Raw genomic sequence first — 25,037 nt, forward strand, 5'->3', positions numbered from 1 at the left:
TGGCTTCAACGGTGATGATTGTCCATCAGCACGACCAAGTTTGATCCCCTGAGAATTCTATAGACACATTCACGAAAGACATTGTTACCCTTTATAAATCGAACATTAAATAGATGGTTTATGAATCAATACAAACGTGTCGTGGGCCTCCGCATGAATCTGTATGAATGATTAAGGCAGGCCTATACCAGTTAGTTCGTTGGTTTTTTTTTTGTACGTCCAACAAGGGCCAAACTCGGTTACAACGACCGGCCTTCTAAGGATTCGTGCCTTGGACGTACTTGATTTCGTCAAAGGCTTTTCTGGCCTTCTTCAGCTCCTCATTCATGGTGAGCAGTTCTCGCACTCGGGCGTACATTTTGGGATGTTTCCTGACCAAGAAGATCATGTCCTCGACCTGGACTCGCCCGGGACGGCCAATCTCCATGGCCTTTTGGGTGGTGTCCATGATAAAGTGGAGCACCAGGTCCTCCAGCAGATCCACGGTCTCGGTGTACGGATTCTGATCGTCGCCGTAGCCAAAGAGCATGCAACGCAACTCCTTGGAAAACATGCGTCGCTTATCGTCGGGGGCCAGCGTTCCACCCACGATCGAGGCCGAGGCCGGATTCGGGTCCAACGTGTCGCCATCCAGGTCCAGGTCGTCCATATCCGCCATGTCCATAGAGGATCCGTGGTCACCGTTCATCATGGAGGAGGGAAGAGACGTGAAGAGGCGGATTTCGGATTTCCGAATTTTCTGAATTTCCCGAATTTCACTGTTCAGGCCACTCAAATTCGTTGCTTTGTTTTTTTCTGCTTAGCGTGACAACTGGGAACGACAGTTGAGCAACCAAGGGAAGCCAACACAGTTCAGGCTGGCCAATTCTACGCTCTACGACCATTGGGTTGTAGCCAGGCCATGGTTGAAGCGCAAACACCATCAAACAGACTAATGACAATTGAGTTAAGACATTTGAGTTGACTTGGTTTGGCTGGAAATATTGTCATTTCATTTCATGGTTTGAACATGACAACGACATTATCCTGACTGGATTTTTTGTCCTTGATCACCTCTAACTGCCGCGCAAGTTTCAAAATCTTATCACTAAACTTTTTATTGATGTTGGTGGCTAACAATATAGTGCTGGGGCGAGTCCGGACTTGAGCGCAGCACACTCGAGATTTGAGTCTTCTACTTGAGTTTAGAGTAATTGGCCAGGGACGTGTACCTTAAAATGGGCTCGTAATAACAATTTTCACTTTTTCATTTTCATTTGTTTTCCTCAGAAAGTGGACCTAAGTCCGTCATGAATTGTCCATTTAATAAGATGTGAGCCCTTAATATTGGATGAATCCGGCCCAAAGGTAGAATCTCATCTCAAGGGACTCGACGAGACCGATTTGCGCAGGATGTCAAACAATCTCATGAAGATATCTTTTTTTAATAGGAAGTGACTGGAAAATAATTCGCCCCTTTTTTGCTGTAATCTGTATTCTAATAGTTTCTGATCAAAATGAACCATCTTAATTTAGCTTGCAGGTCATTCCTAGTCTGCTGAAGAAGGCTTCTCACAAAAGGTGTGTTTTTCACTTTGACGAAATACGCTTTTGCCCTTTCTGCAACAAAATTATTTGGGACTCTAATTTTGAGGAAATTGGCTGATGGCGGAAAGTTACACAATGTTTGTGAGCAATGAAATTGGATTATTAGAGAAAGGATGGAATGTGAATTGCACATAATTGAATTGCCATAATTGATTTTCGAGGGTGTAACGGAATGATTACCTTGATTGGAATGGAAGAGAAATTTTGTGTAGAATTCTTGCGAGAAATAACATTCTTGTTCTGAATTATTTCGAGCCAAGGCATGAACTAATCGACTTTTTGATTGAGTATATTACGCTAGAGATAACAGATTTACTCAATTAGCAATAATATTAAGAGGTCAGCAGTGTTTTGAATTCCAAATCAAAATTTGACGGTGGTGCCCAAAGACATCTTGAAACTTTCCAAACTCGCCGGATTATAGGAAGCAATTTTGAGTGTATTGCTTTATGCAATTCCAGCTCGGGTAAAAAACTTACATGCCTAAAAGCACAAATAAAGTAAGGCCTTCAAAGCCTTTTTCATGGAAATAAGGAGCGCACTTTGAAAACCATTTGAATAAAAATCGGGATATGATCTATTCAGTTTCTAATACTGAATTATATGGAACTACAAGGTCTTTTTTCGAAAATACGGAAAAATTTTTCGAAAATACGGAAAAACTGTTTTCTGCCAACGCCGAAGATTTACCCGAATCTGATCTACAGAGAGAGGGAATAAAAGCTCAAGTAAGGTAAACACGTTATTTTATTGTCAATGGTCAATTTAGATATCCTAATGTTCCAATATGAATGATAATGGATAGTCGTGTATCACAAGTGGGTCGCATTTATTGGTGGTGGCATCATTATTCTTTTTAATATGTTCGGGAAATTATGGGGTGGATCTTGACTTGAATTGGGGAAGGAGAGAACAGAAGAGCCCGATTTGGCGGAGTTATGTACTGTAAGTATTTCCTTTAATGGTTACAAATATGTGAACTACTGTACTAGGGAGCGAACTGACTTGACTGATCAGTGGTTTTGCAGTATCAGAAATCAATCTATTCTTACTTATGATATCATTAAAAGTGTGTCGTTTTGACCATGCCCATGTGGTGCAAATCAATTGATCAGATTCAGTTGCATTCCGAATATTCTTTGGCTTGCTTCCTTTGACTTCTTGTTGATAAGAGAAGAAGGGGGGGGGGGGAATCAAAGTCGGGTCGAGGAGCTCGGGGAAATTGTGGATCTTGGCTAGGGTAAAGGGGATCCATCTAACGAGAAGTGTAAATAGATGCCTAAGAGGAGAATCCCATTGGACTACTCACTTTACTTGGGACGGACAAGCACTCACTTGGAAACGGTGGTGGGATTCTAGTGGCGAGTGGGCAGGTGTTGATCTAGTCACACATCAATCTCCTTGCCAACTTGTTGATTGGGGTTAAACTTGAGAACAGCATAATCAGTGGATCGACCCTCCAAACGAGGATCTTGCCCCGAGTGTAGGTTAAGATCGGCATAAACCACACGGTTAGTTACAGTCTGACTAGGAAGACCTTTGGGAACTTGACTAGAACATGGTGCTGGTCTTTGGAGGGTAGCAGGGTGGTAATAATACGAGTCAAACTGTTTGGGCCCGCCAGCATGCGAGGCTGATCTGTGGTGGGGATCCGAGGCCATCATCATCCCATTGGGCGAGGAGGTTCGGCCCATGGTCAGGTGACCAACCATGGGGTGTCGATGCATGGGCATTGACGGTTTAAAAGAGACCGTGGGAGGGTTGGGCCTTTGGCTGTGATGCGATGAATTGGCCGAGGACGAGGATGTGGAGGAGGCCGAAGGCAGTTGGTCATACAAGGTGGCCGAAACAGTGGGCAGGATGTTATTCGATGGATGGTTGCCCGGTAGACCCGGCGCTCGAGCGCCTACATTGTGTCTTAGAAAATTATTAGTTAGTTGGTTCTGAAGATGGGAGAGGGTTCCTACACCCATTTGGCCATTGTGAGTAACTGGACTGACTTCTCGGAGGAAATGCCGTGGGAGACTCTGATGGTTATTGATGTTGAAGGGAACAGCTGTATAGACCTACAAAAAACATGTTAGAAAGGTTAGTGAAACACGCAATACTAACTAGATGCACTCAACAAGGTTTTACGCGAAGGCAACAAGGCCAGAAGGTCAGAAACTATAGTAACTCAAGAAATATACGTATGATCCCGCTGAAGAGAAGTGCAAGGATTGCCAGGAAAAATAGCAACAGGAGACGAGGAGGAAGGGGAGGAGGAGGAGGAGGAGGAGGAGGAGGGGGAGAAAAGATGAGACGAAAGCTGGTATGGGATTGATGTTTTTGACCCGAGAATGGTTACCTGCATTTCATCGACACTATGTGCAGATCTTAGAGGATTTGGCATGTTCATATAGCATGGCCTTTGTCGGGGACCTCTAGGGGCGGGAATGGGGCCGTCTTGGCCATCGTCTGACTCGACCTCAGCGTCAATGAGGTCCAAACCTGGATCTTCCTCCACTTCTTCCTCTTCTTCCAAACGAGAGGGAATGTCATGAGGTCGAACCCGAAGTTGACCCTCACTGGGTTGGACCCTGATCCTGTTGGGAATCCTCAGGGACGCGAATTGGGGCTGAGGCTGCTTGCTGGCTCGAACTATGGTGGGATTGTCTGACCTCGAGTCGAGAGCAGGCACTCGCATCGAACCCCAAGTGGCTAGTTTTTGTCCCATTTCTCCTACGGACTCCTCTGAAGATGTTGAGGGTGATTTGTTGTTACCCTCTGCAATGTGAGCGGCCCGATTGGTGTTTGAGAATGGGCAAACTTGACTGCGAGTGGATCCATAGCCAGAGGATCCATTCTGACTAAGCTGACTTGATGGACGACTTGAGTTTGGGTGCTGCGATGATCCAACGTCCACGCCCATTTCGCCTTCTTTGGAGGATATGGGTGGATCCAAACTAGTGAGGGGAGGAGGAGGGGGAGGGAAGGACTGATTGACGTATGAGGCAAACGTCTTGGCGGAACTCTGATTTTGCAATTCTTCTCGCTAAATGGGTTGAATCAAACAAATCAAACAAATCAAACGAAGGGACCAACCACACAGAACAAAAAACCCAATCACAACCAATGTAACGTAATCCATGAGAAATTTAATGTAATGAAAAAAAGCAACACCCACTGGGCTTCTTCCATTCTTCAATGGTCATCGTTACTCATTTCTGCTCACCTTCTTATTTGGCCGTTGTATCCCATGGAACGGAAGGTTCTCGTAGAATCCCTTTCCATCACCGTTACTCAAAGGGTTCGTGTCATCACTGGGATGGCCACTGTCGGGACTACTTTTGTTCCCGTGATCTGAAAGCGACAGAAGTAGGAAAATTACAATCCGAGCTAATCAAAAGTTCACCCGTTACGTAAATGGATAATTGAAGCAAAGTGCACTTGACGATGAAGTGAGTAGTGACCTCTTTCTAAGTTGAGAGACAAAGTTTTTCCTTCTGACAACTGCACAAAACGGACAGAGTGTTCGCTAGTTGAGTGTAGTTTAGTGTGATTGAGCAGTGCATGAAAAGTAAAGTTAACGACACAAGTGATGTCAATCTTTTTTTCGTCTTCTTCTGCTCAAAAACGGTTGCATTGTCGTTCAACTCCATTGCAGAGCATCTTCACGAAGATAGTGACGGGAATACTACACATAAAGTGTTCTTCTGGTGCAGACATCTGCGAGGAATCCAAGGCAAAGGGAGTAAAATGAGCAAAAACCACTCTCTTCGCCTTGATTTGCTGGAGGGGAAGAAGAAAGGCCCTAAGAGCCTCTGATTACTACTACTCCCTCGCTACATCAGCGGTCTGGTGTGACACATTGGATACGTGAAAGGATGGGACAAAAAGATTGGAAGAGAAGAGGAAGAAGACTAAGAAAAGTGGTCTGAGCTGAAGCAAAGAACGAACACGGAGAAAAGGAGCGATAAAAGGACGCGACGTCGACGACCGACGACAGGCTAAGGTGCGGGTCTCGGGTTGGTTGGTTGGTTCAGTGTGTGTTTTAGCCGTTTTAGCACATGGCCAACAATGGACCAACGTGTGATGCAAAATACAATACTTCTTTCTAATGCCAACTATGGCAAATCCTTTCCTAAAAGGCATTCAGGGAAGATTGATCACGGGCGTTACCTGGTTGTCTGGGAAGCAGGGTGTTGGAACTATCTAATTTATTTACAGGAGTCAAGGATGCAGTCGAAGTTCCTTTAAAGGCCACCGTCTTTAAGGTGCCTTGTGGGCTAGTCGGCAGGGTAGTTGGGGGGAAGGATGATGCTGATGCTGATGCAACTGTTGGTGTTGCTGTTGTTGATGATGATGGTGTTGGTAGCTGGGTTGAGCTGGACAACGGTCTGACTGTGAGGGGGTTAGAATCATGCCATTGCATTTCTGTTGGATCACCGGAATCGTGTGGTCCATGATCGGAAGACCCGGGACCATCATCCGAAGCCTCGGAACCGGATGGGTGGGACTTGGAACCATTCGCGGCATTGTTGTTATTGTTGAGGTTATTCCGCCCGTTGACGTGTACGTGCACGCCTGGCCGAATCGGCCACTTGTGTTGCGTGGATTTCTGTTGATCATCGCCACCCTCCGGGGCATCTGAAGGGTCTCCGCCCTTATTGGTCGAGTCGTCGGATGGCTCGGCCCCATTTGGACGGGGTGGATCTCCATCGTCGCTTGGAGAAGCTCTGTGTAGGCCAGAGTGGGTGGGTGGAGAGAACACAAACGGGTTAGAACACAAAAGGAACAAATATCTCTCAACACCATCACAAGAAGGAGAGTTGTAAAAAGGCTCGCAATCAATCAGAGGGAACACCGAGTCATGAATGAGTTCTAAAGAATAGGACCAGGCTGCACCCGGCTTGATTTGAAGAGACAAAAAACCATAGAGAGGGGTACAGGGAAATGGAAGCGCAGAGAGAGAGAGATACAGAGAGAGGTAGCGATAGCCTCAGCGACAACGATAGCGAAAGCCAGGCAAAGCAGAGGATTATTTAGTTGGTCCTACTAATTAAGCGGAGGAATCTCATCATGCGTTAGGAGTCAATCGCGGCCTAGTAGCTAAGGGGTAGAAGCAGAAATCGAAATGCATCAAAAGCCTGAAGGGCCCCAATTCGCCAACCAGGAAACAATGCGGAAGTTAGGGCGACCGATACCTGTTAAGTACTCCACCGAGGTTGAGTAGTACCGAAATGAGGATGGGGAGACTTTCAGACTGGAGCAATACCGCGTGTCCCCGTTAATCATTCGTGACAAGAGCATTCTTTGTGAGTCATTGTGAGAAAATGAAGGAGAAGAAAAGGATCAGGCTTTGTTTCCCCTCGCACTTGAGTGGAAAGACAGTCGGGTTAGCATTCAGAGTATTTTGGGAGTGCCTAGTTGCTGTTAGAACACATCTACTGTAAGCACGGAGAAAGGGCCGCTTTCATTCGCTCGGGTTAGTTACAATCATCATCTATGGGCTTTTCCACGACAAACTGTCCGAAAAAGTAGAGTTGAGAACCCAAGCAACAACTCTCTGAGGCAAGAAAGAAATCGTTTAATTCTCAGATGTCAGTCTACATCGTCCGCCAATGAAAAATGGGACCCGGACTCGTCCTCCATCAAGTTCATGGCTATTGGTACTTTGGGTTTGAGGTAGAAATTGTGATCCCCCAAGAATATGGGCCCTCGACCAGGACGGATCACCTCAGTTCGAGTCTCATGGTGCAAATCTCTGAAAGTTTTGACCGCAAAACGTGAATGTCAAATTCTGCTGCTGCTGCTGCCGTTGTTGTTGTTATCGTTGTTTTTGCTTATTGCTATAAATATGTCAGTCAACGTCAAACCCATGTCTGGGTTACTTACGGATTACTGCTGGTCCCATAGAGATTCACAACAAATCTGTGATAAGTGCTGAAATTGTCAATTCAAAGAGAGACCTTGGTGTTAACCCGCCTGTTGATGTTATGGTAGAAATGAAGGCTTTTCCCCCTAAAGTACCCACCACCGATAATGGGTTTTCCCAAAGATACCTTAGAAGTGAATTGTATCGAAAGTGGAAAGCACAACTTACTTTTCTCGCTCCTCGAGGTCTCGTTGGTTAATATCTGCGAATGTTTAAGAAAAATTGGGATATTTAAATCGTATTAGTGGGAGGAGCACAACCACACTCGGAAAACCATTTATGAGGCAAAATCTTATTGGATTTGGCACGTCTTGGACAAGCGCAATTATAGCAAAATTCTAGTATTTGGCAAGCGTTCCCAATGCAAGTTGGAACGTTCACTCTGGATCGTGTTGTTATTGTCAGCGTTCCAATCTTCAGAAAGAGGCAAATGACTAACTCACATTTCTCGTCTGGACTTTTCTTTTTCTTCCGGCAAATGAGAATGATGCAGACAATGATGATCAGAACGGCCACGATGAGGGCGGCCACCACGGCCACAATGAGGATGAGATTAGCATTCCCCATTCGAATCAGTCCCATTCCTGTGGAAATACGAGGAAAAGTGAGAACTGTGGATCCAAGTCACGTTTCTCCAGCAGGCCTTCGAATGGCGCCTCAGCCAGGGCATGCAGGTTAGATCAATGTTTGCCGAGGTTGGCCATTTCTTCCCTTCAAATCTTGTTTTCTCAGTGAAATCAAATCAAGGATGGACTTGTGGTCCTTTCAGGATCTCTTCCTTGAAGTGAGTGAGTGAGTGAGTGAGTGAGTGAGTGAGTGAGTGAGTGAGCCCTTAGGCCGTTTGAGCATTAAAAGCACTCAAGCGAAGGAGAAAGAAAGGGAGACGGAGAAGCTCTCTCTTCCTCTCCTGCTGCATACAAATCCTACTCTACTGTACGTACGAGTATGTGTGAGGCGATGGACATACGCGTTCATGTGCCCCGTTGGTTGATACTCGTCCCTTTTTGTCAATAGCCACACTGATGCCCTAGCCAAATATGTCGAATTGCAATTGGACACGAGGACTTCAGAATCAGACAGATCAACGATTGCATAAGAAAAGGTTTGTCATCTTTTCTGGACATGGCCAAGAAGTGCTCGCTCGCCGATGGAGGGAGGATCTGTACGTAATTCTCTGGTCTTCTTCCCTCCCACCCGTCGTTCATCTTTCTCTTTGCCTCCTTCAAGGATTTCCACTTGGGTGCCTTCATAAATCCAGAGTTCTGGCAACCATGTCTTACCTTGGACATCGATCTCGCAGGGTTGACCAGCTCCGATGGAGTTGTTGACGTAGCAATAATAAGTTCCAAAATTATCGGGGCTGGGATCCAAGCGAACCTGGCTAATCAGACCATTGGATGTGACGTCTTCATCTAAAACCGTGGCATTGACTCGATGCCATCCGAAAGTGACCTCTTCAGGATTGGCCAAGGCCTCGCATGTCAGCACAATGTAGCCGTCGTCTTCGTTCTGTTCAATCTGACATTCGGGTTTATCTAAATGGGTGGGGAGGAGAAATGAACGAACATGACATTTTGGCTTGCTTTTAAAATGCCATTATTTGGCTGGTTGGCGGGTTGCCGAGTTGGCAATGCTAGGCAAGGCCTTTCATCTCTTGTTGGCTGTCCACTTACAAAGGACATCAATTTCCGTTCCAATTTCAGCAGCGCCGTGTTTATTTTGGGCCACGCAGGTGTAGATTCCAGCTTGGTCCTTTGATATTCCACCGTCGAAAAAGAGGAGATTATCAGCGGCCACATTTTCATTGTTGAATTTCCAAATGTAATTCGCCTCGGGGTAGGCCTCGGCCGTGCAGAGGACCTTCTCCCTGGAAGAACCCTCCTCCAGGCGAATGATGGCGTCCGAAATCTCGATATTTTCCGGAGGATCTGAAATGGAACAATGTGAAATCCCAATGCAAGTGTCTCGGTGGGGTAGTTGACTTTTCGTTCTGTCGATCTTACATTCCACTCTGAAATAGGTCGTTGAGATGACTCCTTCGTTGCCCACGAGATTGCCCGTGCTTTGGCACGTGTAATTAGCGTTGTCAATGACCCTGTCCAATTTTGCTCCTGGCCAGTTTTCAATGTTCCAGATGAGTGTCGAACGGACGGATTCGAAATCGTTCTTGGCCAAGTCCGCCTCCACTAATGTGGTGTTGATGGAGAACCTCTCGTCGTCCTCGCCAATTGGAATGCCATCTTTGAGCCAAAAGATGTCGCAAAGTGGGGAACATTCCACCTGACACTCGACGGAAAAGTTGTCAGATTCGGCCATGGCTCCAGTGTAAGGGGGAAGTCGCTCAATGAAGGTGGGGGGAGCTGCAATTTGAAAAGGACCGCCATTATCATAATGGATGAAAAAAGTCTTGGGCTGATTGGCCAGCCCAGCCCCAAGACTACTGGTTTTAAGCTCAGCCAATAATTGCCAGCCAACAAAAGTGACAGTCGCTCGGGCTCTAACCGGCTCTTTTGCGCATGTTATCTCAACTTTTTTGTAGGGGAACAGTCAACCTAATGGGGACTATCTCCAGATTATGCCAGTGGTTTTGGCTTCTCGCGCGTTTTAGTGCCCCCCCTCCCCTCCGCTTCCAGTTCGTTGAGTGCAGGGAGAGCATCTCCAATCCCCCTCGGTTTTGATGAGCCTGGCCCAATTTCCCTGTCACTTTTGCGGGTGAGGTATGCGTTTAATGTTCCCTCATTTCCAACCTTCAAGGCTGTGTGCTTCTTGCCTTTCTTGACTGCCCATCCCGTTTGTTGTTCATATCAAATGCTCTCGCCCATTAATCAAAAGTGAAAAAAGGCTCAACTCCCGTGATGCTTCTCCCGTACATACGCCCCTTGGGCTTGTGCCAGCTGGTGGGCTATGAGCACTTAAAGACTTTTTTCTCCCCGTTATTTGTCCATCCTTCTTGGAACCCCGGTGAGTAGAACACTGGTTGAAGCCATGGCATAAGCACCAGAGGACAACGACCATTAAATAGAATTAACAGGCCCGTAGGTGAACATACCAAAAACTTCGATGCCGATAAAGTCGGGTTCTCCTTCACCGACTTCGTTAACAGCCACACATGAGATATTGGCCTCTGTCTCGAGCGTCACCGGCTCGATGGTCCAATTGAATGAGGTCACATGAGTGACCACATGTCCACCCCTCTTCCAAATGAATTCGTCAGATTCGGGTCGTCCCAGATCCGACACTTCACATGTCAACGTGATTGCATCACCCTTAATCACCTCCTCCAAATCTTTTCGGATGAAAGCCTCTCCAGGTGGATCTGCAAGCAGAAAAGGACCCAAGGGATGTGAAGGAGCACATATACGTAGGCGGGGTTGCTATATTGGAGCGGATTCACAATACTCTTTTATGAACAATATTTGGTAACCCGGTCGGTCAATAAAAGAGCTTGAGATTGAGTCTGAGAACTGGGAATGAAGAAACGTGTAAATAAATTCCATTTTGTGCATCAGCGCCTTCTGGCCTTGAAGGCAAGTAACATGGTTCGTGTGTTCCAAGTAAAGCATGTGATGTGCGTGAGTGCGTGAGCGAGTGTGGATGTGTGTGCCAAAGGAACGTGCAACCACTGTTCATACGACGTACGAGAACAGTGCTGTTCGTTCTCCCAATGGTGAGACGAACTCGACGCACGACAGCCACTGGTGTGCGGGTGTGGTTCACATTGGTTGCCTTCATTGCATTCACCACACTACAGTCAAATGTCTTTGAGGACGAGACGAGTAACTTTGGGCTGTCGTCGTCGTCATAGTCGTCGTCGTCGTCGTCGTTGTTGCAGATGTTAAGGCGTTCGAGCCCAAGATCTCTTCTACACAACACTTCCCTCCCATTACGGGAAATAAGAAAATATGGGCTCCTTTCTACGTTCTCGTTGAAGTGGAACGGAAGCATCTCGGGTATTTCCAGTCATTCGCAGAATGCCCAAGTCTGGCTCATATTCACTTGTCCGTAGCGGATTTGCCATGGTCATCCTAATAAGATATGTTCCCGGGACAAAGTTCTTTAGTGTAGGGGTGCGCTCCCCTTTTCTACCTACTAGATGACATGTAGACATTCACTTCTGGGCAAAAGATGCTTGCTCGAAAATGGTACTTTTAGCACTTACAAAGGATTTCCAGTTCCTCCTCAGGGGACGCATCGCTCCATCCGGCTTCGTTGGCGCCCTCGCAGGAAAAGTTTCCGTGGAATTTGACCGTGACGTGTTCAAGAAGCAGTTTGCTGGGATCGATACCGCAGAGGTCGTTTTCATCATTGAGTTCGTCCTCACAGATGGGAAGTTGTTGAAGGAGTTCGCCATTCATGTACCATCGCACGCTGGTCAACTCGGAGGGATTTCCATCCTCGATATCACAGAACAAGGTCACATTTCGACGGTCGGTTTCGCTCACTGGCGAGGGTGGATCCATTCTCAATAAGACCTTGGGCTTATCTGTGGGGAGGATGTAGTTTATCGTAATGAGTCCTAGTGATTAGCATGCATGCATGCATGCACAGCTATTTAGCGCAAGCGCCATCATTGTAGGTATGGCTGGGTGTACTAACGATACTCACAGAAAACATCCACCGTGGAGATGTTGTCAGATTCTCCCACGCCCACCTCGTTCTCCACGACACAGGAGTAGACTCCAATATCTTCCTTTTCAACAGATTTTATGGTCAAGGAGGGCTCCTTGGATGTGCCTCCTTCATATTTTGTCTGGTTATTTACGGACAACAGTTGACCGTCCTGATACCTAGAAGGTTGGGTGGGACCGAGGCAATATTAGTGAAATGGCTCAAAAAAAGGGAAACCCTCGCACATCCTTGGATTCCTTGGCGACCAATCTGGAAATGGGCCATGGACCAGGATGAGGGGTGGGAGTTTTATTTGACTTGGTGGCTACCATGTTCGTACTGTTTGTTCAGGACAACACTGGGAAGTGAAGTCGAGCTGGGATGGCGGAACCAAGTTGGTTGGGGGTCTGGTATGTTGTATGCACGAGTGCTAAGAATGATATATCAAAGGAAGTACCCGAAAGAGCAACGAGATAGCAACAACTAGCTGGCCAAGAAAGAAGGTCGGAGGGAGATGGAAGTGGAAGTGGAACCTAACCAGGAACAACGTGGAAAGAAAGATTTGATGACCAAAGTTTTTGAGTAAGTTGTTCTGGAAGTGCTCTCTCGGGGAAAGTAATCCACCTTTCTTGCCGTAAATTTCCCACACAGAATTATAAAGTTTAATGAAAACTGCATCATCCCTCGTTGGGCCGGCACAACGATGAACTGTTGATTAATGCCAAAGATTGGTTTCAAAGACGAAGAAAGGATGAACCAGATTTGAAGGAAAGATGGAGACGACAGCGACAACAAAGACAACGGTTGCAAATGTTGGCAATTTCCGCTCGGGCCATCCTCAGACCAACAACCTCCGTTCCATTAAGCATTCAGCCATTCACCCGTGGTGTTCCTGGCCTGACAAACAAAGCGGAATGGGAGGACAAGCTATGCATATTTTAGAGCCATCGATTGGACAGGCAGGGTTAAGGAAGGGGGCGGAGAGGTCCAACTCTCCAATTCGCCAACAACCATCCAAAAAAAGAAGAAGAAGGAGGACGGCTACCAACCATCACGGCTGACTGGAAAAAAGGTTGGTGGAGCATCTACTCGTTTGGGAGAGTGTCGCATGGACGAAAACAAAATGAGTCTCAGCTTCAATTCCTCTTTTCCCCCCGTCCCCTTTCCTTCGCCTTCCTTTCCCTCTCTACATTGAAGCCTTGTACGTAGGCCATGCTCGGTGACTTGGGGACACACTCCTTGGACATCAATTTGTCAGAAGAGGTTCGAAATTGAGATCTTAGACTGGAAAAAGGGTCTCCTTGGCTATTTTGCTTCGAGGACCGCTCTTCGAGCACAAGCCGAACATGGGGTTCGAGTATTACAACCAACGTCTTTGCTCTTTGGCCTTACTCTAACATTGTACGTACGTACATAACGCGCTTGTTGAAACGAGCCGCGAATGAATGAGAAAACTGGTTGGAAATTCATTTCTCTTACCATCGCACACTTTTCAACTCGGGAGGATTGGCCTCGACCAGGCAAGAAATGGTGACTTCGTCGCTCTCGTAAACAGTTATGTTGGTGGGGCTGATCTCGACAAATGGGGCATCTGAAACGAGAGAAGACAAAATGATTCTATCGTTATCATGTATGCACACTTTCCAGAATGCTCCATCTGTCGTCGTCGTGGTCGTCGGTGCCAATAGCGAGTTGTCTTCCTTGTGATCTAAAAACCGACCATTGAAATACCACGCCAACGATAAGCAAGGCAGCAAGACAGCAAGCAAGAATGGTGAGTGGCACGTCTGAATGGGTCTGACGTCTGACTTTGGATGCGCAAGAAACTTACATAGAATTTGCAACGTGATGGATGATCGCTGAGGTTGTTCTTGGTTGTCCTCCAGCACGGGGTTATTTGCTTCGCAAGTGATTAATTCACCATTTTCGAACCGTGACGCCACAAACGAAATTCGACTCTGCGTCTCGTAGGTCTCGTCATCCTGTGGAGATGAATGAGCACTGAATGGGTCGGATGTAATCGACCTCACATACATATATCCTACAACAACAACAACTACTACTACTACTACTACTCGTATGAATGGGGAGGGGGCTATTATGCTGGCAAGCATCCTGGGATATTGCATCAGTTTTATTCCTAAATCAAGATGTCTAGGAAGACACAGATTCAGACTCATCGCAAGTGTCGTGCAGCGATTTCCACGGACAATTTCAACCTCATTACGAAGCCGGACGATACAAATGAATGTTTGATTACCTGCTTCACTGTGACCTCTACAGGTGGCTTCTGGATTGCACAAGACGAGAATAAGGTACCTGGCTTTAACACAATATTCAGAGAGTACCTAGCAGCAGGTGTGCTTACCTGAAGAGCCACATCCTCAGTTGGCGCCTCCGCCAATGGAACGGTCCCATTGTACCACGTGATCAAAGCTGCGGGTCTGGCGCCCTGGGCGCGACACATGAGGGTCACCACTGACCCGTCTTGGACTGGGTCATTGGCACCAATTATGGAGGTGGACTCGGGTCGAACTAGAACAAGGAACGGAAGATTGACGACCTCCCTTGATTATCGCCAACAACATCGTCCGTTTTTTCCCGGAAAAACTTTCCCCCCTTTCGTTCGCTTTTTGTTGTTTTGGCCTTCGTTCTAGATTGGAAGGACTATCAAAAATGTGTTTGCGTGTGTGTGAGAGAGAGAGAGAGTTCTCGTAAGATATCAATTCCCTGAGCTGGGACTGAATTGTGAACTTGGCAACTCTTTTTGATCTACGAGTAGCGTGATCATTTGCCCCGCGTGGTGTAGGCGATAATTTGGACTGGATCTTTTTCCCTCAGCTTTCATTTGTTGCGGCTTTTTGTCAAGTTCTCGCTTTACTATTAGAGCGAATAACTAGCTGACTGAAAGTCTTCATGGCCTCCAAACTCGATCTATGAACCATTCCCATTCAAGTAGCATTACATTGTCGATTGTCGAAGACCAGGCAAGCCAAGTCGAATTGCAGAGGCCCAAACTGTGGGGAAAAGTTTGGCTAACAAGTTGGGATGGGTGCAAAGGGAACCCTTCCAACCTCTTTTGTGTTTGCCAAGGAACTTTCCCTCTTTTCTTTTGTTTCCTGATTTGGTATTGTTCACGCGGAACTTTTCCTACTTATTCCCCTCATGTATGGAAAGTGTCCGGGGGATTAAAAGCTCGATCAAAACTTACGATTCACGTCCAATTGAACCGACGTCTGCAATGGAGCATTGACAATGGCTTCATTCTCGGATTGGCAGGTGAACCGAGATCCCAAGTCGCCTCGTTCCAAAACCACTCGGATCTCGTTGCGTCCTGTTCCAGTTCCATCCGGGCTCTCGAACGAACTAGCTTTGCCTGAAGGTACAAGAAGAAGGTAGCTATGAAATGATTGTGGGTGAGCTTGAAACCAAGGAGGATTGCCACCGAGAAAGGAGGGGTGATTAGATTACTCTCTTAACCAATGTTGTTACGCCCAATTTCGCCGATGCGTCTGGAATTTCCAGATTGTTGCTCTCGACGTCGACCCAAATGGTTAGACCAGGGAGCCGTGTGAGCTCCAGACCAAATTCTTTTATGTAGACATTGTGATAAAAGAAACTCAGATTTGCACTGTTTCGGCTTCGGGTGTTAGGCTACAGCCCGACAGAAAAAAAGCCGACCGAAGAGCTTTTTCGTTCCTCTTTTAAGATTCTTCTGACAGTTGAAGCCCATGGCCAATGGGCATTGGGCACCAAAAAGAGAGAAATGTAATACGTAGTATACTGTACATGGAGAATGGTGGTCGGTCCAGCCAGAGGCCCGAGAATTCGTCGTAAAGGCAGCTCTGAGAGACAAGGGAAAGAAAGCGAGATGAGAAGGGTAAGAGAGGATATAAGGATGAGCGGAAAGGAGAAAGAGAAAGAGAAAAAGAGAACCAAGATCTTGGAACTAAACCATGCCAAAATGATAGGGACCAAAGAAGAACAAGAAGACGAAGAAGGAGAAGAGAACGGGAGCGGAAGACAAAAACTCGTTTTTCCTCATTCCAGAAATTGTTCTTTAGAGAAAAATAAAAGAAAGTGCGCGTGGTGAGAACTTTTCCACTGTTCCTCCGTTCCTTGGTCCTCATCCCGCATGAATGTAAGAGGCTCAATAGACTTGACTGCCACATCCAACAGACAACAGTCCACCACCACGATAGTTTAGTAGTTGCAGTATCATTACTACGGCAGCCGTGTTTGTCAAGCCAGCTCCGTTGTACTTATGCATGCCTGCCTAGCCAACCCGAGGAAATAGGCAGAAGAGCCCAGAGTCCCCCATGGAACGAGGGAACCCTAAATGCCTTTGCTTTGGATTTGGTGTAGAGTATTGGGCTAACGCTCCTCGTTCCTCATCATGCTCTTCGATCGAGGCCAGCTGGTGGAAGCCCCACCACACCATCGGATAATGGATGGTTGGCAATTTTTGTTCCGACAAAAAGCAGACGGAAATGGGAAACGCTTAAGCCGCGATCGGCGATGCGGAATTGGCCTTACCTGACATAATTTCGGTTCCATTGTACCACGTGACCTTTGGGATGGGTTTTCCCCCACCGGATTCACAGAGCAGTCGCAGCTCCTCGCCTTCGTTAAATGGACCCAATGAAGTGGACGAGACGATGTCGCCCGTTTCGGGCATCGAGATGTTCAGGTACTTGGGCTCGGCTGTGAACAACAACAAAAAGACGAATGACCAGTTAGTATGATGAGTTCTACGTTTACGTTTATATTGCATGTATGTATACTATGTATGTAGACAGGTGCTTTGTACATGCCAATGGACCAACGAACTTCAGAAGTTTGACAAATGATTCCCGTTTGCCCATTCTATTCATCTACTATGGTTTCGGTCTATCGAGTGTCATCAAGTCTCAGCTCAAAGAGAAGTGCATTCACACCAACATAAAAAAGTTCCACAGAGAGAGAGCGACGAGCAAATGACACGGAAAGAATTAGAGAAGTCATTATGCTAATCCGGAGAAAATGTCATTTGCCATTTGATTTTCCTGCCCAATTCGTCCGAAGACACCCAATGCTCCTGTACTCGTCCCGTCCCTTGACGGCTTTCATGATCTGCCCCCAACGTACAAGATCTTTTCTTCCCTTTCCTTTTCTCTGATGTTGGCTATCATGTCAGATTGGTGGCTTGGTTGGACCCTCCATGGACATGGTAGTGCTTGCTATAAAAACTTCTTGTCAGAGGTCATGGGGTGAAGAGCAGAAGTTTGGGATGGAAAGAAACATGCACTGGTTGAGTTCGTTTGTCTCGAGTACTTCGTCATTCGAGCTCCAAACGAACCACGACCACGTCGTCGACTGAGATCATGCCCAAGTTTTTTTCCCATCATGAAAACATTCTAAACGACTTCCGAGAAGTATAACAACATGCTTCTAGATGATTTCGTGTTCAAGTTATGGAACCGCTATTTAGCAACAAGCATGTCATCATCGCCACCGTTTTCACATTGGGCTATTCAAATCATCATGATTACACTCAGTCCATTGGAAAACATATGTACGTACAACGCAAGGTGGCCGGAAATAGCAGTTCAATATCATGCTAAGAAAGTAAAGAGGTTTTGAGCTTTTGCATCACTCGATATGGCCTTCATTTGTGACTACCACAGCCTCCAAACTATTGCAAGGTTGTTCACAGTTGACACAAAAGGACAACAGGCTAAGTTGTTCTGATTGACCACAGCTCCTATACTTATGATGCCTTGTCAAAACCGCTCATGTCTCTTTGATGATAATAAAAGTAAGTATAATTTGTTCGTCGAGAACCTTGAAAGATGTCTAAGCTTTAAATATGAACGCGGGAAATGTTGATTTACATGTCAGATTGGTTCGTTTTACTCTGGTAACTGTTAAGTTGTCGTTATTTCTGGCCACCCTCAGTACAGTCTGTACTTTATACATATACGATCAAAGAGCAAGCATTCGAAGAACCCGTTTTCTTACCGAGCGTGGTCAGTTTAACCAGTTGAACCACTGGACAGTTCTTCGTGACGTCCAGGAAAGTGATCTCGCATTTATATTCACCCTCGTCACTGGTCTTGATGGAATTCAGCCTCAATTTGGCTTCCTCGCCAGCCTCATCTACCAAGAGCTCAGCCCTGAAACACACAAAGAAAGAAGAAACCAGCATCAACAAATGTGAATTGGACAACAGGGAAATGAATGATGCCTTTCCTATTGACATGGGCCAAACAGATCCACCCTCTATGATCCGCTGACCTCGGATTCCATTAAGGACATGATCCAGAACGGTCTAATATTAATGAATGTATTTTTTTGTCGGCACAGCAAATGCCTTTATTTTTTTGTTCCCTCAGAAACTCGTGCTTTCAAATAACGAACCAGTAGAGGAAAGAATGCTTATGCAGATCAGTTTTTTTTCCGGGCGCCTCTCAACCCTCCCAATTTCCCCCCTCCCCTTGTCAAAAGAATCAATCCCAGTTCGAACTTTCCTGGCTTCTCGAAATGACACATTCAGTGGCTCGAATGTACGTACAGGATTTGATGGGGCTTATGTGTTTATATATGCAAGTGTGTCATTGCATCAGGCCGAAAACACGACCGGAATATACGTCCGTTCATAGGGTTGTACGTACACTGTGTGTACAGTGTGTAGTACGTACGGTAGTAGGTAGTACTTACCGATCCGTGAGTTCGCCCTCGGCTTTGGCGAAATCCGCAACGGGACTGTAAACAAACACCCTTCGATTCTCCTTGTACCATTTGATGGAATGGAACTCCCCGCACTTGTTCTGGTTCACTACACAGGCTAAGGTGACCTCGGATCCTGCCGTCGCCTTGACTTCGTCCCGTACTGAGGAACCCGGGGAAGACGCACCTGCAACAAAGGCCACGAGAGTGAATTCAAATTCAACTTTTCCAATTACTTTCAAGGATAAGAACGAACGCAAGAATAAAGGAATAGATAGATGGATGAATAGATGGATGGATGGATAGATAGATGGATTTGTGAAGTAGAAAGAATGGGAAACGGGTTGAGAGAGCTAGCTAGAGAAAGTCCTTCAAAGTCGATTTCCAACTTGATTGTCCTCAAATGATAGGGAGCTCGAGATTGAGCTGGAATTGGAAATGAATGCATGCATCGTCCTTCCTCCATTTTCCATCCACCGTATCACTGCGTACGTACGTACGTACGTACGTACGTACATATGAGGTCGGAGGTTGGTCGGAAGTGTAGGGTCTGAAATTTGGACCACTCACCTCCCCACCGACCCAGATCCATATAAAACACGGCTGACGGCAATATGAGGCACGACATGCCAGATAGCCAGGATTCTACCACGAAGTCATCATGCAGCTGTGATATGACTCCTGGATTCACTCGAAGACAATGGCATCGAGCACCAAGGGTCTTCCTCGTCTTGACTTCTTGTCTTTCTTGTCTCTCGTAGGCAAATATTGTCATTGTTCAATCGAGCAAAAGGAAGGCCGAGCCAGAGCCAGTGCCACTGAATTCGAAGCAAGAAGAACAAGAAGCAGGGGGAGTTGGGAATAGCGAGTTTCTCGGTACTTGTGCCGATCCAGCCAATGATCCTATCACTGGATCAAACTCAGATTGTTGAGTAAGCATTTCTTCTCGTTGCCTGTTTCTGTTCCCAACTCCCTCTTTCTTTTTTACTTTCCTGACTTCCCTACTTCCTTCCTTCCCTCTCCATTGTGTGTTTCTGGTTGGCCCTTCGATGTCTGTATAAAGAGCCAAGAAGGAAAGAGGAAGACGGCACACAGGCACACGGGCACACGACTGATCACACCTCTCTAAATGGATTGGATTTCCATGAAAGAAGCCATGCAATAAAGATATAGTGGCAAAAGTGCCTGCCAAGGAGACGTCCCTTGAGCTTGCAGATCGAATAAGCAGGGGGGCACAGGGCTCTACTAAGATCATTTCGAGCCCCGTTGGTGGGTGGCCTTTGCCCTGCACTAGGGAGCACCAGTCGGAACAATGTTTATCTACGGACGTATGAGGAGACATAAAAGAACGAGACCTGCGACCAGATTCAATAAGAGAGACGGCAATTCTCCGGCCTTTCATGAAGCTCATCAGAAGCCCTATTGTAACAGGACTCTCGAGAATCGAATGGAGCTTGACGGAGTGGTGGATGAATATCTATATTAATGCCACCACAACATAGACGCGTTATTTTAAGAGAAAAAGGAGTTCGTAGAAAGTGCAGTACAGCATGACGTGCTAACAATTAGTTGTCATTGTTGTTGTTGTTGTTGTCGTTGTTGTCGAGCTATTTCCATGTCCCAAATCTTCGTTCTGGGTAGATGACTCGTTCGCGTCCGTCTTGGCCCGAAGGGGGTACTTGACATCGATCAAAGAGGCACCATTTTTTGCCTGGAGTGTCTGCGAGGTACCTCCTCATCGCACAGATCATCCCATTGCGTCATAAACCAAAAGGCTGAAGGTAAAAAATATCCCCGATTTTTAGGGGGAACCATACACCTCGTCCATCCTCTCAGCCCTCCTACTCAATCCATGCTATCTATCTTACGGTAAAGTAGAGCTTTGAGTGTCTCAAGAGTCCTCGTTGTGACTCGTGTTTCCCCTACGACCATGCGGATGCATCAACGCCAAATCGGGGTGCTTCACAGTTGATGAATGTCTCCGAAATGTTTCCTGGTGCCAGAGGAGGGAACACTACCCAGGAGCATTGCAGCGCTCTCTCTATGCTTGGATAATAATGGGTGGAACGAGATGGGGAACCCAAAACGGTGGAGAGGAGCGAGCTTGATGGGAGGATAACTGGTGGCGGGACTTTGGAAATTGCGTTCCAATTCAGGGGAAACTTTGCTTCCAAAAGTTGAGCGTGGGTGGGTGCGTTTGTGTCCTTTTCCTCTTTTCTCCGGGACGTCTCTCCATTTGAGTGAGCACAATGACGACAATTGAGAGCCGACTGCCTCTGGCTGAAAGGAAGGTGGTTATTTTGCAAATCCTTGAATAGAAATGCATGGAATCGGAATTTGAGGCGTCTCCTTTGTCTTGTTCTCAGTGGACCGAGGACTACCAACTTTGGGCTTTGGCTCTCACTTTTGGAACACGTGAAAAACGTGCTCTTGTGACCTAAGAGGTGTGCACTAAGGTTTTAGCTATGACCATGCTGCCCAAGCCTTCGGTTGGATCAGTTTTGTTCCACTAGCACGTAGAAATGTGAGTAGAGTAGGCAGTGGCTGGACGTAGTAGAAGTAGTTGTCTTTTGTGGTTGTTAGCCAGCCTCAGTTTAAACTCGTTGAGAGTGAACCTCAGCTCGATCCTCTCGCACTCACTCACTCACATGCATCCACAGCGAGATGCTTTTGAACCCAGCTGAGGCTGCGAGTGAGTGAGAGGGTGATGGTGGTGCCTGACGATAGAAGTTCGTAGTCAACAAGCTCAGACTACGATCCTACATACAGGCTCGTGTAGGTCCCTCTGACTGGAAAGTGTGAGAGGGGCGGGTTTTGGTAAGTCCCTAATGTCCTACCAACACACACACTCGCACCCTAGAGAAATCCACGGAAGTTGCACAGCATACAAATGATCGTAATGACGACGCACATGGCAATTGGGATGAGAGCCAAGGAGAAGTCGGCAATGGACAATCCATTGGACACCCACTAACCCGCTGGATTGGGGCGAGGCCATCCTTGAGAAAACAAGAGGCTCTGTGGGTGCATACGAAAGAAGAAGAAGAAGAAGACGAAGAAGAAGAAGAAGCCTCAACGCAAAAACGGGACCTTCGATATTATTGGGGGACAGCTGCAGACCACGTTTTATCCGTCTGTGTTTCAGCAACTGACTCCAGCCAGTTCGGACCTCATCTGAGCTGACGATCTTGGGTGCACTTTGTCACATTAGATTGGAGTATTTGTGGAGGCTCTTCTTTCGCAGGGCTCTTAAAATGTGGTTGTGAAATGGCTTTTTAGATGTCAGTGCCTATCTGCCTCGGATCTAAGACGATTTATTGGTTTACCGCGGAAATATGAGGGTGGCAAACACACCACTAGCCAGAGCTGAGTTATTCCCAATCCTCAACCCTCGTTTGGCACAAGAATCGGGATTTTTAGCACCAGGGAATAATCATCTGTCTCGGCTAGACTATGTACGGTGAATGTTCTAATCAATACCATGTTTTTGCATTTCCTCCAGCTTGTCACTCCATTGTCAATTCGTAACATTTCTGCCCATTAGTGAATCGAAATGGCACTCCTCCCTCCTATCTCGATTAGCTGTGATTCTTGGCGCTCCTTGGATTAGTGTCCATGCATTTCATGCCAAGCAAGCATTGGTGGCACATTGAAGAGTAGTCACTCGTCAAGTCTCTTCTTTGAAATAAAGTCATCTGATTCTTGAGATTGACGAATAAATCTTTTAATGAATGGCAAAGATTTTGAAGACAGGAACAAGAAGAGAGGGAGGGTGTCAGGATGACGGTTTTGTGTCCATGTGGCGTGAAGATTTCCAACATGATGTTGGCTTGATTGTTTCAACAAACAAGTTTCAAGGATTTCAAATCCATTCAGGCTATCATTTTTATCATACCCTGCCAACCAGCTAACAACCAGCCAACAACCAGCAATCAGGCAGCCAGCTATCCAGTCATTCCACCATAAAGCACTTCTGCACTTAATGGCTGCCTCTAAATTGCAGTATTTACTGGCTCGTTGTCTTGTCCTTTTATTGCGATTTTGTTTCTGGTTTGGAATCAAAAGAACGCTGAGATTTTCCTTTTGGCCAACAGCCGGCACTCACTCTCAATACAATGCGACCATGAGGCCACGTGACAACCCGACTGGGTGGTGGTTCTCAGATGCTAACCTAATTACGAGAGACCCCCCAAAATGGGATTTGCCAAAGCGGCCTTCTTCCTTCCACTTGAACTCAGGAGAGCGAAAATAGACCGACTCGACTGCACACCCGTTCAACTTTAGAAGACCAGACTAGATACGTAGGCATGGAAAGCTGGGGAGAGAGGGGACAGAGAGTTGCCGAATTCAAGAGTCATTTCCTTTTGGCACTCGTTGAATGCAGGGCTCGGGCCAAGATCAACCATTGAACTGGACTCTCGAATTTGAAATGAGGATGACCATCTTCCAAGAACGCTCATGTGGAAGTTGGAAACCACTGCCACTTCTTAACTTACCACGACTTAACCAAGGTTTGTCTCTACTCTACCATTCTACGCGATGCTTCGACTCGGGTTGGATATCATAGTGGATAACTCCCAAAATGGTCGAGTCATTGATTGGCACAAGAGCCAAAGCAGCTTCCTCGATTTCTGGAGCGGTTTGTTTCTTGCTCATCACATTGATGCCCTTGATTGATCTTCCTCCGAAAATATTTGTCTCAAGGCCGACTCGAACGTACATCAGCCAAATGAGGAGAAGAGACGTGGATGTCAAGGCGAGGATCGTTTGGCAAAACGGACGATCGGACCCCATTTAGGGTCGTCCTGACGAAACGAAACCCTATCGCACATGAGATGTGACAACCAAGAAGAGTCGCCGAGTGATAATGTCACACGTTGAAGGAACATACCCCACGGGGGGAGGCCGCCAACCATCGTGACATCAACCATTCTGGCCACAAACCTTGGTTCAACGGCCGAGTCAAAATAGGGGAAAACAAGAACATACCGAGCAAACCAACCAACTAAGCAACCAAAGAGTAAATCGGAAGGAAGGAAATCAAGAAGAAGAAGACGACGAAGAAGACGAGAGACATAGAAAAAGACACGCAAGAAAAATAGATATCGGTAATTGATAGCTTCTGTTTTTCGAGGGGCTCCTAGCGCTACTGAGCAAGTGGGTCCGTTTCCCATGATGAGCAGGAGTAGTAGTCGTAGTAGTAGCTGCCTTGTGATGGAAGTGGCACTGGTGCGGTTTGGCACGTGTCCGCTCAGTTCCTAGAGGTGTGTCGGCCATGCATGCCAAACTCTCGGGAGGATCGACCCAAGAACTTGAGAAAGTTGGGAGGTGTGCCGACCAATGCCTTGACATCGATGGAGGTCTTTCCGTGTAAGAGTTTTGCACTGTTTTTGTCGCTCGTTCTTTCTCGTTCTTTGGTATTGGAAAAATTTCCTACCCTATCTCCTTTGTTGGAGGAGTGTGCTCGAATCCTCCGTTCAGCAGTTCAGTATTTGGGTCTTATCATCATCTTTTTCTAAAGGAAATGGTTCGGGACGAATGATTTTCTTTCTAATGAGGGGATTTCAGCGTAGAGCTTCTTCATTTACCTACATAGTACTAACACCGGGTCGGATGAAAGGAGATGGATGGATGGTTGATGGATGCAAGGAGGATGGCGGTTGTCTCCAGTTTATTATGGCTGGATGGTTAGTTGGATGGCTGGTAGATAGTAGGTAGGTGGCTTGAATGATGTTGCTCCAGTTGGTACAACTACTACGTAAGGCGAAGAAACGACAAGTCATTGCTCTGAGTTACTAACATCTGCCTCTGCCACTGTCTCTGCAGTATCTCCGTGTGTCTCCAAGCCTCAAATGAGACAAAACTGCCGTCACGAGCCTCATTACCACCAAGATGGAACAAAAACCCTTTCCGATGTGAAAATTGCACAAAGACGTCCTATGACTTCTCTCGCTTTGCACTTATTCATTTTCTTCCGTAATGGATATTGCAATCGACACTACCACCGGCTCCAATGTCACTCTTCCTCCCTCCCTCCTTCCCTCCATCATTTGTCGTCGCTAATGTTGTCATGACACGGGCTAACCATGCGATGATCCGCATGGTAATACCAATCATTCCCGTGACATCTTAAAGAGACTGGGATGCCACAATGGCGCCCCTATTGTACCTGCATTATCTCTCCAGGGGAAGTGATTCATAGTACAAGTTACTAGGT

General features: G+C 46.6%; 2 protein-coding genes across 10 annotated transcripts in view; both read right to left on the bottom strand.

Annotated features, from left to right (window-relative positions):
- Window positions 1–77: 77 nt before the first annotated feature.
- On the bottom strand, window positions 78–827 carry LOC131883952 (transcription initiation factor TFIID subunit 13-like). Its single transcript, XM_059231566.1, has one exon. The coding sequence runs from the start codon at window positions 689–691 to the stop codon at window positions 257–259; it is 435 nt and encodes a 144-aa protein (XP_059087549.1). The 5' UTR covers window positions 692–827; the 3' UTR covers window positions 78–256.
- A 1,954-nt stretch (window positions 828–2,781) lies between these two features.
- The window catches only part of LOC131883222 (B-cell receptor CD22-like), a 49,783-nt gene continuing 27,527 nt past the window's right edge, over window positions 2,782–25,037 (bottom strand). For 2 of the 9 annotated variants that reach the window (XM_059230634.1, XM_059230633.1), the window contains 20 exons: window positions 18,812–19,007; window positions 18,113–18,267; window positions 16,649–16,816; window positions 15,324–15,488; window positions 14,481–14,647; window positions 14,373–14,402; window positions 13,944–14,094; window positions 13,592–13,703; window positions 12,110–12,291; window positions 11,664–11,987; window positions 10,554–10,820; window positions 9,508–9,864; window positions 9,178–9,432; window positions 8,785–9,039; window positions 7,948–8,088; window positions 7,673–7,706; window positions 5,749–6,305; window positions 4,802–4,929; window positions 3,935–4,621; window positions 2,782–3,653 (listed from right to left, as the gene is read on the bottom strand). In XM_059230634.1, coding sequence (XP_059086617.1) covers window positions 2,973–3,653; window positions 3,935–4,621; window positions 4,802–4,929; window positions 5,749–6,305; window positions 7,673–7,706; window positions 7,948–8,088; window positions 8,785–9,039; window positions 9,178–9,432; window positions 9,508–9,864; window positions 10,554–10,820; window positions 11,664–11,987; window positions 12,110–12,291; window positions 13,592–13,703; window positions 13,944–14,094; window positions 14,373–14,402; window positions 14,481–14,647; window positions 15,324–15,488; window positions 16,649–16,816; window positions 18,113–18,267; window positions 18,812–19,007 — 5,012 coding nt within the window. In that variant the 3' untranslated portion in view covers window positions 2,782–2,972. Of the gene's footprint in view, window positions 3,654–3,934; window positions 4,622–4,801; window positions 4,930–5,748; window positions 6,306–6,773; window positions 6,881–7,136; window positions 7,334–7,464; window positions 7,513–7,672; window positions 7,707–7,947; window positions 8,089–8,784; window positions 9,040–9,177; window positions 9,433–9,507; window positions 9,865–10,553; window positions 10,821–11,663; window positions 11,988–12,109; window positions 12,292–13,591; window positions 13,704–13,943; window positions 14,095–14,372; window positions 14,403–14,480; window positions 14,648–15,323; window positions 15,489–16,648; window positions 16,817–18,112; window positions 18,268–18,811; window positions 19,008–19,390; window positions 19,507–25,037 lie in introns of those variants that run through there. The other 7 variants (XM_059230636.1, XM_059230637.1, XM_059230635.1 and 4 more) reach the window with 7 other exon arrangements.

This window comes from Tigriopus californicus, chromosome 7 (assembly GCF_007210705.1).
Source record: "Tigriopus californicus strain San Diego chromosome 7, Tcal_SD_v2.1, whole genome shotgun sequence".
In the NCBI taxonomy this organism is placed as follows: domain Eukaryota; kingdom Metazoa; phylum Arthropoda; class Copepoda; order Harpacticoida; family Harpacticidae; genus Tigriopus; species Tigriopus californicus.

Bases quoted from the DNA above. Each gene is read 5' to 3' on its own strand.
- LOC131883952 (XM_059231566.1), bottom strand. From the start codon at position 691: ATGATGAACGGTGACCACGGATCCTCTATGGACATGGCGGATATGGAC.